Here is a 14,789-nt window from a genome sequence, read left to right on the forward strand (position 1 = left end):
AGCCGCAGTTTGCCTCTCACGGGGGGGGGGGGGGGGGGGGGGAGAAAAAAAAACCCCAACCCTGACCGAATGCATCCTGGCACACACAGGAAGAGAAACAATCGCCATAGGTGAAAGGGCTTTGTAGCAGAAAAATATTCCTTGCCAGTAGCTTGTTAAGGGAACTGCAATTAAGCTTACTTTGCATTCAGTGAAGGTCTTTATCTAGGTACCCAGAGTTTCATTAAGCATCTTTTTAGAGCATAAGAAAAATCAATACCAAGCAAGTTCCATTTACGCTTTTATGATAAGCTTGTGCGTGCCAAAGCGGAAGTAAAATCCCCAACTCGAGCTAATATTCACGGAAACGAAGTTCCTGCTTTAAAGTAACGACTCCTTAGTACCAGACTACAAATAAAGGTCCCTGATCCAAATCCCATCTGCCTTCATGCTCGACAGTGTTAATATCTCTAGATTTTCAGGGACTAATTTAGCAGTAATGCATTTCCCAAAGCAGAGCTGTAAAAGTATTATCAATACTATGGTTTAATATCCCTTACTACAATCACTTGCTGAAATTATGGAGAATCACATGGAAACACATCAACAGAGACGCACCCACACAGTAAGTACTGCTCACATGTAAATATATTACAGTTTAGCTTTTGTAATGTAGTTAAAGCTCTGTCAACATTGCTATTATAAATTATATACCTTTTTAAACACATTTATGTGCTAGAAAATGTATGATGTTTCTTTTTTGAATGCCTTAAAGGCTTCATCAGCTCCTAAGCGCCCATTTGGATCTGTGTGGTTAGCCCCTGTGATTAATACGTGAATAGCGGAGGTTTGGGGGGATGCAGGTTTCCTGCACCTTCTTCATAGAGACGATTGACTTCCTTCTGGTGCCAGGGCCCGGGCAACGCTGCAAAAGCGCCTGAAAATCCCGTGTTTTCTCTTGCGCATCACTGCGATAGGCGTACCCGTGTCCTCCCCTCCCCAGGCTGTACCAACAACAGCGCTATTCTTCCCAAACTACAAGAGAAACGTCTTTATCTACAGATCTCAAAGTGTTTATCCCACGTAATAAATATTTCCTTGGATGCACAGAAGGAAAATAACTTTGTCCCTGGCTCTCGAGGCAAACAAGGCCATGGTGAGAGCAGGACCCGTCTCTGCCTACGCCGCGCTTTATCAGCGGGACAGGCCTGCCTCATGCAACGGGGTCAGAAGCGAAGCGAGGGAGCTCCTCGCACGCACGAGGAGCCGATTTATCATTGTTTTAGAAATGTCGACCCAAACAGGTCTTGGCCGGCTGACAAGCGAATCCAATCCAAGCCTAATTTTGGTCACTCGGTATCCAGTTTTTGCTAATTACGCGTAGTAAAGCAAATTAATAGTCCACTAAAAATGCCACTTATGTGAAAACCGAGGAAGCGGGCAGCGCCGGCGGAGCGCTGAGCGCAGAGGGCGGGCGGCGGCGGGCTGCAGTGGCGCCGTGTGCCCGGCAGGGGGGGCTGCAGCGCGCCGCATCGGGCCCCCCAGGCAGGCGCCGGGCGCTGCGCGGGCAGGGTGCCCGCAGCACGGAGCGAGGGAGGGAGCAGCTTCCTGGGGAGCAGAGCCTACTCCCGGTGGCAGGGGAGGGGAGAGAGGGGGGAAAAGGGGGGGGGGAGAAAAAAAAAGGGGGGGGGAAAGGGGGGTAAGAAAGGGGGGGTAAGAAAGGGGGGTAAGAAAGGGGGGGTAAGAAAGGGGGGGTAAGAAAGGGGGGTAAGAAAGGGGGGTAAGAAAGGGGGGTAAGAAAGGGGGGTAAGAAAGGGGGGTAAGAAAGGGGGGGTAAGAAAGGGGGGTAAGAAAGGGGGGGTAAGAAGGGGGGGTAAGAAGGGGGGGTAAGAAGGGGGGTAAGAAGGGGGGTAAGAAAGGGGGGTAAGAAAGGGGGGTAAGAAAGGGGGTAAGAAAGGGGGGTAAGAAAGGGGGGTAAGAAAGGGGGGTAAGAAAGGGGGGTAAGAAAGGGGGGTAAGAAAGGGGGGTAAGAAAGGGGGGTAAGAAAGGGGGTAAGAAAGGGGGGTAAGAAAGGGGGGTAAGAAAGGGGGTAAGAAAGGGGGGTAAGAAAGGGGGTAAGAAGGGGGGGTAAGAAGGGGGGGAAGAAAGGGGGGAAGAAAGGGGGGAAGAAAGGGGGGAAGAAGGGGGGAAGAAAGGGGGGGAAGAAAGGGGGGGAAGAAAGGGGGGGAAGAAAGGGGGGAAGAAGGGGGGAAGAAAGGGGGGAAACAAAAAAAGAAAACAAAAAAACAAGGAAAAGAAGGAGGAAGGAAAAGAAAAGGAAAAGGAAAAAGGAAAAAAGAAACAAAATTAAGATAAACATTAAAAATAAAAACTAAAATTTAATTTTAATTATTAGTTTTAATTTTTAAGTATTAAAAAATCAAAGCCCTACAACGGGTCCAAGTATTTTATTACACCCAAAGGAGTTCAAGTTTTGCAACTCTCAGCTTCGAGAGAATAAACCCAAAGGCAGCCGAGAAGCTCAGGCGGGGGTTAAATCACGTTCCCGCCCTGTCACATGGCAACAAAACTTCAGGATTATACAAAACAGAAAATAACCTGGAAGTTGCTCATTTGTAGACCTTTAATCCGATATGCAGATATTCAAACCAAAGTCTTCCCACAACAGATTGCGGGTTTATTTCTATAAAGGAAAAAAAGCAACACCGCCAACAGAAAGCCCAAGCCCTGCTCGCACACCACGAGGCCACCCCACAGATGACGTTCAAGAAGTTTGCAACTGGCAAGCCTGGCCCGGCAGCCGGCCTCGCAGGGCTGCTCCGAGAGACAGCAGAGCTCCTTCGCACGAACCCACGCAGCCGACGAGGCCGGGGGGCCCCCGATATCCCCCAAACCCACGGAGAAGCCGCTGAGCTCACGCCGCGTCACTCCCGGTGCTCTGTATCTGCTAATCCCCCGCCAGCCCCTTGTGTCATCCCCCAGCTGAGCTCTCCTCTCCAGTTCTCTCTCCCTTTTCGCACTGCCGGTTTGCGCTCTCCCTCCCTCCGGCTCCTCTCTTGCAATCCTTGGCACCCTTTCAGGAGCGGCGTTGCATATTCTGCCTCTCAAGTGGGCAGCAGCTACACGGAACAGCTGCCTGACGGGGGAAGCACAGCACATTTCAGTTTTGCTGGGAACAAGCCTGAAACCCAGCGCAGCACAAGATTCCCACGGGATGTAAACAAGTAAACAAGATTTATTCTTTCTTTTACGACCCGGTAACACATCAGTGAAAGACAAAGCCCGTCCAACGTGAGCAAAACCAGCCTAAAGCTACCAACAGTTTGTACTTCTGTCCGCTAATAAATTATTCCTCGTGAGCCTCTGTGAAGAGAGACGGCCTGCATTTAAAGGCTGGGGATACTGAGGCAGAGGAAGATCACAAATCTGCGCTTTGGTTCATCTTCTGAGGCACCAGCTCTGCTAGGAACGCAGCAAAACAGCGTCTGTGAAGCCAGACCCCACGCTTGCACGCTGCAATAATTAACAAGCAGTTCTGCAAATGCAGTCTGGGATCTAAAAAAAAAAAAGACGTCAACATCATTAGTGCCAAAGAGAAGACTACAGGCCAAACCGTTTTGAGTGATGTCCACTGCGGTGGCAGTAGGTTCAGTGTATCTTCTTAGCTGAAACCCTTCCAAGCGAACAAGGGATAAACAGAACCAACCCACGAGGGAGCTGGCGTTTAGCGAGCATATTCCAATGACAAGACACAAGGAGGCTGTCTTGCCCGTATCTGCAGCAATTTTCACTGTTAAGAACAAACAAGCACAGACAGCAAACGCAAAGCCGGGAGCGCCCAGCAGAGCGATAGGCACGCTAGGGACTGGGGAAGGCGCCCATTAGGCATTTACGATAATGCAAAGGATGATTTTACAGTTGTGTTTCGGGATGGAGCCTGACTAAAGGGCAGAATTACTACTTTGTAGATGATTTGGATGGGGTTACTGCTCTACAAACCAAAGCAGTGCAGAAGTCGTTGTGGGGAGAGGGGGGAGGGAGACTCAAAACTCCCACTTTGAACCGGCTGAAGGCTTGGAAGACCCCGGAGCTGGGACCCAGCACCGCACTCCCAGCCCTGCCGAGGGCACCGCTTTCCCCGCTCGCCGGGGAGGCTCGGAGGTACACAACAGGGCACTCCTTTTCCTAAGGGCTCCAAAACATCTTAATGGCCACACCAGAGAATTTACATCTTTTTTCCCCCCATTTTTGTGGAGCGGGAGGGTCTATTACCCGCTGTGATGGTATATGCGAATGCTCGCGTGCTCTGTCCCCAGGGGGGCAATTTCTTGAACGTTCTTCTGTTCTGCATGAGCACCGAGCAAGGCTCGGGCTGCGTGTTCATCTAAGCACATTACACTAACCCCCGAGATTTCTTTATAAAAAGAAAGCTGCAGCACATTCCTATTACGCAAACAAGTTCAGAAAACACAGAGGGTTCATTTGAGAAGGCTCTCTATCTCCAAAGCTGCATAGCAGGCAATTTAGACAATCTAATAATTAGAGTATTTTATTAACTGACCAAAGTGAGAGCAATAGAACTTGTTAATATTCACCTTACTGGGGCTCCCCAAACTGCTGTATATTTAGCATCTTTACTGACATTTTTATACCTCCTTCTTTATGGTGCATTGCTTTATTCTTAGGAGTCTGGCGTGCCCCGAACGGCCCTGGGGAGGGAAGCACGGGACACCGCTAAATGCGAGCGAAGAGGGCGAGCTCTGCCCCAAGGTGTTACAATGCGGTTGGGTTTCAAAGGCCTATGGGTGACTCAGTAACTTGACCGCTTTGATTAATGAAGCGGAGATCTCCAAGAAGCACCTAGTAATCCAAACCAGGAAACTTCCCTCAAGTTTGTAAGAAGTTTTAAATCAATGGGCTGGTTTAAAGAGAGTTCAAAAAGCCCTCCTCATTAACCTAATCCTTCTCAATAAAGGTCATGAAAGTTTTGACATTAACTGCAGAATAACCCAGCCAAACTGCTAGTTGCTGTTACCTGGTCTTTCAATCCTATTATAAATTCTGCAAGTTCTTCATTTGCTGGCTCCAAGTAACGATTGATAACAGTAAATGCAATTAGTTTTAAATCAAATGACATGTTTATTCTTGGAGGCTTTTCCCTTCTCCTCCCCTCGTTTCATGCAATGAACACACCCAAAAAGCACCTAGCGTTTTCAACAAGTGCGGAAAAGGCCTTTTTATTTCCTTGTGCTACAGCAATATGAATTTCAAGCAAGGGTAAACACCTGCCCCTTAATTACCATGCGCTTACAACCAGCTAAACCCATTGCTGACCACTACGGAACCACATTCAAGGGTGCTCCTTGGAGCAGTTGGGGCCGAGAGACTTCGTCCCAGCCCCATCGTGGGATGAGGCTGGACGTCAGCGCGGCCCAGCGCCCCGCCAAGCTCTCCTGTCCTCCCCCGCTGAAGGGTGCTGCGTGGCCTCTCGCAGCCCCGGGCCCGGACTCCCAGGTTTTTAAAAGATTTTAAAGCTTCGTGATAAGGGCAGGGGGATTGGTTTCTGGTTTGAACACTCAAAATGCAACAGCAAGTTTCAAAGTTGCGCATACCTCTTGCTTTTTCTATATATACACGTAAATAAAAATGCAAATACACCTCCATCCAGCCCTTCCCAGAGCACAGACGCTCGCCTCCTACCTATGACATTTTCCCAAGCACAGCGTTCTGTTTTCTCCTATAGTCGTTACTTGCCTCCAAAATTTGTGCACAATACCTTAGGTAGCAGAATAATTTATAAGCCCATGTAAAAGCAAAGCTGTGCAGCTGCTCAGAGTTTGCAAAACTATGAAACAGGAGGGATTTCAATGCAAAATACACTGTCTCTACACAGATTAGTTTGCCCAGAATATAATACAGACACAGAGGCAAAGAACCGCGCGCTGCGAGCTGCAGGAAGCAAAGCTTCAGCGCTGATAAAGGGAGCTGTCAAAAGTGTTGATATTAAAGCTTTTCTTTTTTAAGTTAAAGAACATATGCCTTTGTGTATATTTTATTTTTCATTAATTAACTCTGTGCCACACACCACCCAAACACATCTTGGACTTTAGAAGGCATTCCAACAAAAGTTTTTTTGTTTTCTTTTTGTCTCTACGTGTTATGACATTTCGAGGGTTGTAGCTGGCACTCATGTTTATAAAGCAGGGGAATTCCGCGCATGGCGATAGAATAGATATTTTAACAATATGTTACAAATATTGTCAATTCGATATTTTTTCCCTTGCGTTTTCAAACACATCATAAATCTAGACAAGGTTTCTGTGTATGAACCCCGCTTACCACTGAGCTGGAGACTCTTGGCATGAACGCAAAGAGGGTTTTTTATAAATAAAACTTAGTAAAATCACTATGCACTCCATTAATTCAGGAACACTCTGCCTCAGCTTCAAAGGGGATCTTTACTGTAAAGATGGTGTTTTTGCTGCGTTAATGATTTGCTACTTGTACTTGTCATAACTACATGAACCAAATATGCAATACCAGGGAGCAGCAGTTTAGGGAAATGCACAGTTCCGTCTCCCATCCAGCTCCGCTTCAGTTCAATTCAATAGATTTGAGGCTTTATATAGAAAAGCTACTTCATAAATCTAACACTTGAGGCCTTTGTATAATGCCAGTTAATGAAAGAAAACTACACACCTGCCTTGGGTATATACATACCTCGTGCACTGCTACGACATCCAACCCCAGGAATAACTGGCGACCCATGAAGTACTCGGCATCCGAGCCAAACTAAGTAATAGTATATACTATGAGGTAAGTGGCCTACTAAGACTTTCCACACTGTTACTTAATCCTTTTAAGGAACATGAAGGCTCCCAATTTTTAAGCCATGTTTTATCCCGGCTTGTCCCTTACCCTACCTCCTTGCCATACCCTCACGTTTATTCCTCCCTGCTTCAGGGAGGTGACATTTTCTGGGCTTAAGGCACAGAGAGAAGCAGTAAATCTGGACCCAGCTCCTGGACACACCTTTAGGTGCTCTGGAACCTTAAGCACATTTCTTGAGCCTCAGTTTTCCTACATTTAATAAATGGGAACGATCCTCACCATCTCACATGTTTTGACTACTTATGAATATTTTGAGGAACACTGCTATTCAGAAAATACTTACGCAGCACTTCAGCCAAAACTGGTCGGGATGAATTTTTGATGGGAAAGCAAAAATGTTATCATAAGCTCAGTGAAAATAAATCTGGTTTTATTCGTTTATTTTGAAGAAAACAACCCCAAATAAAGTAAAAAGTCATCGCCTACAACAGCATCCACTGTGAGTGCTTTAGTGTGAATGAGCACGTGGACGTTGAATCCTCTGTGCAACGCCGTGCTCAGGGATACCCACCCAGCGGGAAGGCCCAGGGACCCCACCGGAGGGTCTGCAGGGACAATTCTGGGCTGGAGCCCTCGGCTGGCAGGGCAGAGCCACATTTTCTCCATTTCCAAAGGTCTGCGTATCTCAAAATACTGTACAGACATCAATGATGTAATCTATTTCACTTCTACCAGCGGCCATGTTGTCTTTTTACACTTGCCCATCTTTGCATGTCTTTTGGGTTTGGGAATGGAGAAGCTGGAACACACCAGGGACAATAATTTAGTGCAAAGTCCCATTCCAGCAAAGCCAAACTTGCAGCCTGACCCACGGCTTTCATTTAGCCACACAGGCACCTTTTTCTTCTTTAATCCCTCCTTTTGCATTGCTCCCTGCCCCTCCATTCTCTTCCCAAATACTCATCTCTTTCCTCCAGTTTCCCTCGCCTGCTATTTAACGCTGGATTCCCTTGCAGTACCCCAGGATGGCCTGTCGCTGCTCCCTCAGACCATTCGTTTCTTCTAAACCAGAGCTGTTGCAGAACATTTCCCCTCCACTGAATAGCGAGAAGAGACGGAAACATCAGAAGGGAACTCGGGGGAGGGCTACAACTGACCCAGGTCCTCTCCAGATTTTCTTTGCCAACTTTCTTGAGCTCTCTTTCCACAAAGGGGAGGTTGCTGCAAGACAGCGAGGGCAGGCATACATAAAATATATTAAGTGTATAAAATGCTTCACATCGGCAGTCAGCCCTCCTCCAAAAGGAAACAGGAGTCACCCTGGGGCTCTGTTCAAAGAGCACCTAAGGAACAAAGCAGAAATAATTTGCAGCTACGCACTACAGCCAGCAACATCACTTGGCACGTATGAATTGGGCACAGCCACTCATCCTGCGTCTGACGCTCCGTTCAGTTACATCGTCCTGAAACTCCACTGGTCTGCCCAACTCATCAAGACAAGACCTACACTCCTGTTTCATACACAGATGATACATGCTTGCTGGCAGATAGCAAGACCGATGGTATTCATTTCGGCCAATACTGGAATCCAACAGGCTGGGATAGCTGGAATCACTGAGGTTTTGGTCTTCAGAGGGATTTCAGCATGGCTCCGAGTTCAAGGAGCTCAACTGCCTTTACCAGATGTCGTCACAAGTTGTGCTTAAACCCCTTTGGAAAAGCTGTTTACTAGATAATACAAAGAAAATCCCAGGCCTTCTTAGAAGCAGCCTTTTCCTTCACCACACCAGCCTGTTATTTAAATGCACTGGCAGTGCAGCTAATCATGCCTGGTTTTTTGCAGTCCTCTTACCGGTATGGCCAGCCACATGGGATTTTTTTTTTTTTTTCTTCTTTAAAACCAAGCCCCACATTGTAGTTCTCTGGGCCCTTTCCATTCAGCATGCACCAAGTGCTCATCATCACTTTTCCTTCCCCCAGCAAGGTATCGCAGTCTGGAGCTGATGCTCTCAGGGTGATGTCCCAGCCCATGTTTCAACTCCCAAACTGTATGCTCCCAATTCCTTATTACATTTTTTCAGAGTATTATTAGTTTCAGATGACATAGGGACACATTTGGAGATCTCTACATACCTGAAGACCCAAACACTTGTACAGTAATTCCTAGCAGGCATTAAAGCAAGCCAGGCACTGCATTTACAAATCCATACACAGTTCTACAAACCTGTCTTCCTAATATTACTTAGGCTTCCAACTCTATAAAAGAATGAAAAATATTTCAAAAGAACAAAAGCATCCCTCCTCCACCCTTTAAATTGTATGAACTTTCAAAATTAAAAAAAAAAATCTAATTTTGAGCCCTTTTATGTGTTCTAATCCTCTCTCACTCTTTTTTTTTTTAATTTTGAACACAGCTGTCTGTTGTACTTTCTCAAATGATGCCAGATGCTGGGTTCATCAACCAAACGCATGAAAACAATGGTTTGAAAGCAATTAGAAGCACCGAGGCTGCACCGAGGCTCATATTAAAATGTGATAACACTGTTCTAGTGGGAATTGCAACGCTGCTGCATTTCTGACATTTCTGTGCTGCCAGACAGACAGGATGTGCTGGAAGTGGGCCCTGATCGAGGAGGTAACATACTGGAATTTATTCCTGGAGTAAATGAAGGATTAGCTGAGTTGGAACACTCGCAAGGATTTTTATTACAGCCCCAGCTCCCATCTTGTTTCAACACTGGCAGATCCTTCTGTCTGTGCTCACGTATCACAACCATTATTTAAGGAAAAAGGATGAACCCACCGAACCACACGCCTTGGCTGTACCCAGTGCTCCAAATCAGGAATCAGAGCTGAGCTCCACCGATCCGATAACGGAGCCAAAGGAGCTCCAGGTCAGCTCTGAGCAACTACGTATCCATCAATTGCCCCGCATACGCAGAAGTACCCACTGACACAGCTTGTGACCTGCAGGCACCCTGGAAAGTTTAAATCATCACCCACATTATTGCGGAAACGGAGATCAAAGTCACAATCAGAATCTCCCAGCTTGTTAACAGACATAACAAGAGATGGTCACGGTCCTGAAAAATTTACAGCCTGACCATTTGTCTACACCTGGAGGTTGATTCAGTTTCAAGTTCGGGTTAACATGAAGCAAGGAGGCTGGAGGAAACTTGCGGAAGGTTACCCAACAGTCTTTGCTCCCGTCAGTGGCCCATGGGAATACACTGCCCTTTCTGAACTTCAAGCCTTTTCTAGAGACAGAAGTTTTGCAGAAAAATTTCCTGTGCTTGTCCAAGACCATACATTTATGTCAGCACCGCACAGTTTTGTATTATTTGCTCTCAAGGGTAAGGAGAAATGGACTTCTGCTGCCCAGAAAGAATACTAACCCCAACTTCTGCTATAGCCCTCACTACAGCTTTGCCCCTTCCCACCCCTAAGAACTGCCACACACAGCAATATATTCAGTTTAGGCTCTTCTCCTTGTTGACTCTGCATAGAAAACACCACGCACGTCCAGCCCGTCCCTACTCCCCAAGCTCGTAACAGTGAGAACTCACCCCTCCTTCCCCTGGCTCGTACTCACCTCGGGGCAGAAATTCCAAGTAGTACCTAAAAGACCCAAAAAAAAAAAAAAAAGGATGTAAGCATACATTATTTTCTTAATGATTTGTTCCAGCCTGATGAATAAGTAACAGATGGGAGAATTATGCCAGAAGTGCTGCTGGGAGCCCAGTGAAAGGTCAACACACATTTTGTGAAGAAGCTTCAAGAGGAATTGTGAGTCCTACGGATGCTAGCTGGCCCCTGCGACATCCTCTGCTACCCAAGGAACCTGCTTCACACCTCCTCCTCTTGAAAAGTTTCAAAGGCTCCCAACTTCCTTCCATTAGAACAGGTCTCTTTCTCCAAACACAAAGGTTTACATGACCTTTTGCTTTGCAGCCTCAATTAAAGACCTCGAAAGGTCCCTTCCAAGCTAAACTATTCTGTGACTCTATTCTATGACTCTTTTCTTAACCTCATCTCACACCTTCCCTTACAGCAGCAGCATCGCGGAGGGCAGTACGCACGCTGCCCACGCCAAAAAAAAAAAAATCCTCCATAATTTCTTCATCTCTCACACTTTGAGCGCATCTTGGGTTGACATCTGAATCATTTTAATAAGGGAACAGCACTGGCGAGTTTTGGAAATGGATCAAGGATTGGGGAAAAACCACAAAGTGACCCATTCACAGGCAAGATGTGTAACAAAGGGTTGGTCTATAGGCATTAGTGGCAAGAATCCAGTATGTAAAAATCCAATCAATTTGTTTCCTCATTAAAAGCTTTCATGAAGAAAATGATTTAACACAAACATTCAAGCTACTGACACAGATTAATTAGAAAACAACAACAGAATTCTGATTAAGGGCATAATATTTCTTTGACTTGTTTGCTTTGGACAAAAAAAATAAAAAATGTGCACAGATAGAAGAAACTTTCCTGGGAGATTGGGCTGGGTGATAAATAACAGCTGTACGACATCGGAAAGAGCCCCACCACTGTGCCTTATAGCAAGAAAGGGCTGCAAATTTCACTGGGCCCCGGGATGCTCTTGGCAGTGGTCCCCCATTTTTACAACGAGCTCTTTCCTATCCACCCTATGGCAGCTATATCTTATCTCTGAGGCCCAGGGAAGGGACACCACCTGCCCAAGGTCAGGGGAACCATCAGAGCAGCTCCATCCTTTTGTTTCCAACCAGCATTAACTCTTACTCAATATTTGCTTTGAGAATTCAGACATTATTCAACATTTGATTTGAGAAATCTCCCCTCCCTGGGCCCAACCTCTGCCCTGTGAGAGGAGGTACCTGCGCTCCCCTGACTCCCCACGTCCAGCATCCCTGAGAGTTGAAATACTTTTGTCTCCTGAACAGACGACGACTGCGAGACAAGGACAGCAAAATCACTTCTTGTTTTGTGAACTTTTGTCTCTTGTGCTTGAGAGACTGTCCTAATCTCCCCTGAACATGTTTTAGTGATAACATTTACTGCACTAGGACCAAAATGATTTTCTGTCACTTCTAATTCCAGTTCAATAAAAGTATAAGAGCTTTGTTTCTAACCTCTGTCATTTTTAATACAGTAAAATGGTTTAAAAAAAATGTAGAATTGAGTTCCATTTCCTACTGGACCAGCAAGCCCATGTTAGCTTCACTCTGATCAAATTTAAGGGGCGGGGGAGAATACCAAAAAGATGCTTTGCTTTTTCTTTTTTTTTTTTTTTTTAGCATAAGGAAACAGTCAAAAATTCTAATCTCATCAGATCAGGATGTGTCTTTAATCTCATGCTTTGATCATTTTCACTCTGGAAAGGCTTTAGCAGAGAATGAAAGTTAGTTTAAAATTTAATCGGGAGTGGGGGGGAAGATGGTCTTGTTCTTATGGAAGATGAAAGAGTAATGATCTAATTCCTTTATCTGCCACTGACTGCATGAAAATCTTGAATAAATTACTTATCTTGAGAGCTTAGAAGGCACCCACATACGATGCCACAGTATTTTCAGTATGTTCACTTACCAGATTTCTTTCTTTCCCCCCACGTTTGGTACGTGGCTAAGAGAGGGTGGGGGGAAGGATGACCCTGCCTGCAGGTAACGTCACCCTTAGCTACTCAGCCAGTTGTATTCTCAGAGGTGGCCAGAATATTCTTTTTTGTTCCTGCATTACCCAAGAAATGCAGTTATTTGGACAAAACACCCGTTTTGCTGCAACAGCCTAGGTAGCAAATAGGGCTAGTTCAAACACCTCTATAGCCATAAGTCACGTGCATGCTTATAGACTGAGAACAAAGCCTGTTTCTGTGCAGCAGAGGAAGAGGAGGAACGTGGCTAGCAGAAGGAGGCTAGTCATCTTGGGCCATTCTCCAAAGTACAGAGCTCGAGGCTAATTCTGATTTTTGTTCCCAATTAAGACAGCACTGACCGACAAGCGTGTTACGCCTTTAACATGCCCTGTCCGTGGGTAACGGGCAGCTATACAATGCTTCGCTCTTCAGCTTTGCAGGAGGTTTACCCTGAAAGTTATAGTCCAATAACTTCTCGCAGCAAATAATTTTTAAAAAATTGTAATTGCTCCATACACATCCCCGCTTGAGCCAGGGAGTATAAGTTAGAAACCAGAGGCCTAATCCTTATTCAACAGCATCTTTATTTTGGAGGGTACGTGCCTTGGGGTCAGGTTTGACATTTTCATCCTTAATCAGCAAATTTTAGATCTCACAAACACCAAGAGCAAAAGCTTCTCGGTCATTTTCTTAACCAGAAAGTTTGGGAATAGGCGATATATTTGGTCATGTCTTAACTGTTCCTTTTAAGCACTTTATTAAAAAAGCTCCTACCCACCAGCGGTGGGTGGAAACCCCCAAGAAGAGAACCAGTTAAGGCAAAGCAGAGCAACAAGTTTTCAGCCGAACAGGAAGGTCCAATTTACATCAGACCTTAAGAAAGTGGAGGGAGATGGGGGGAAAACTCTTGTCAAATGATTAACTAGCTTCAGCAAACCGAGCTCACAAAGGAATCTACTGAGAATTTTGATGCAATATGTAAAAGCGAGGAACTAACCCAAAAATATCTGATTTCCATTACAAAGCCAAAGAATGAGTGTTGCACTGCCAATACTTTAACAAAAGACATTCTATAAGTATTTCCCCCACGTGGTTCCCAACAAACCACCCACCCCTCTCACCTCATCGGTGCGTATTTCGGGCCAGACAGGAAGAAGTCAGATTTGTTCTGCTGAAAACACAAACTGTTTCTCATGATCATATAGCCTTTGAGGTTACACACTCGACAAGCAAACATCAGAGGGGCTCGCTTTTCTGGAAGTGTTTATGTTCTTTGCTCCTGGAAAACATACAGATCCCAGTTCTAATTCATCAGCCTCCTAGTAGCAGTGGCTCCAACTGGACCCAATCAAAATTGCAACTCGACTGTGTAAACAGACCTCAAAGGGTGAATTGTCATGGGAAAGAGTAGAAGAAAATGCTGTTGTCACATTGGAAAGGGAAATTGAGTCACAGAGCAGCCGGGTTTGCCAGAAAGCGTCATTCCCAACAAGAACGGGTCTTGAGCCAGAACTAACATTTCTCAGCGGCTGGTCTGTATGGACCAGAGCCTTCTGCTGCCTCCCACAGAGCCAGGACTTGGTCTTCAGGAGTGAAAGATGCTTCCAGGACACATCAAGACCTTGATGACAGATCTTATCCTTGCACTGGTTTATAACAAAAGCAAGATTGGAAGCAACCCCAAGAGCATCAGACAGACACTTGTGAGGGTTGAAAATAAGTTCTCCAAATCCTCCCCTTCCTAGCCGCCCTGTATGATGGATTCACTTTCAACAAAGTAGAGTTTGCTTTTCATAGCTCTTTTACTCAAAAGCAGTCACCCGAGGGCAGTGATGCTTCCAGGCCCAAGCAAGCAGGACTCCATTCCTTGCAGACGCATGACTACCAGCAAGAAGTTACTTCAACACTCCTACCGGCTCAGCAGCAGTGTTTAGAGCAGGGAAGCCCAGAAATATCCCTTCGCGTTCCAAACGGAAAGGCAGATCAAGCCCTGGAATACGCAAGGATGAAATTTCCCCCCGGGGCAGTATTATTCCTGCCACGTTAGGTCTAGATTTGCCCTTCGGTATGAGCACAGGACTGGTGTTTCCTTGGAGCACCAAGATAATTTGGTTTTATGCCTCCATTTCCAACCTCTACACAAAACTCAAGCAGCAGATCTACCCCAGGCCTCTGGTGCATGGGGGGGTCACAAATCCCACCAATGCACAGAAATCCAGTAAAATACACAAGTAACACACTCCCTCCTCCCATCCACAGCCCGAGTTTGCTGACCAGCATCCACCGCTTGCAGCAAATCCCAGAGCTGAAGGAGTCAAACCAGATCCATTTGGGGCTAGAAGCAAAAAACGCTGTCTGAAATCTT

At 46.0% G+C, this 14,789-nt stretch overlaps 1 protein-coding gene across 5 annotated transcripts in view; it reads right to left on the reverse strand.

Moving 5' to 3' along the window:
• Positions 1–14,789, reverse strand: part of SKAP1 (src kinase associated phosphoprotein 1) — a 158,295-nt gene that overhangs the window by 130,481 nt on the left and 13,025 nt on the right. Inside the window, exon 3 of one of the 5 annotated variants that reach the window (XM_087770105.1) lies at positions 10,403–10,428. The exons of the other annotated variants lie outside the window; for them this stretch is intronic. Within the exon in view, the coding sequence (XP_087626231.1) occupies positions 10,403–10,428 (26 nt within the window). The remainder of the gene's footprint in view (positions 1–10,402; positions 10,429–14,789) is intronic. 5 annotated transcript variants of the gene reach the window in all.

Source organism: Nipponia nippon, unplaced genomic scaffold, assembly GCF_047370975.1.
Source record: "Nipponia nippon isolate SJK-2023a ecotype South Korea unplaced genomic scaffold, ASM4737097v1 scaffold_32, whole genome shotgun sequence".
In the NCBI taxonomy this organism is placed as follows: Eukaryota; Metazoa; Chordata; class Aves; order Pelecaniformes; family Threskiornithidae; genus Nipponia; species Nipponia nippon.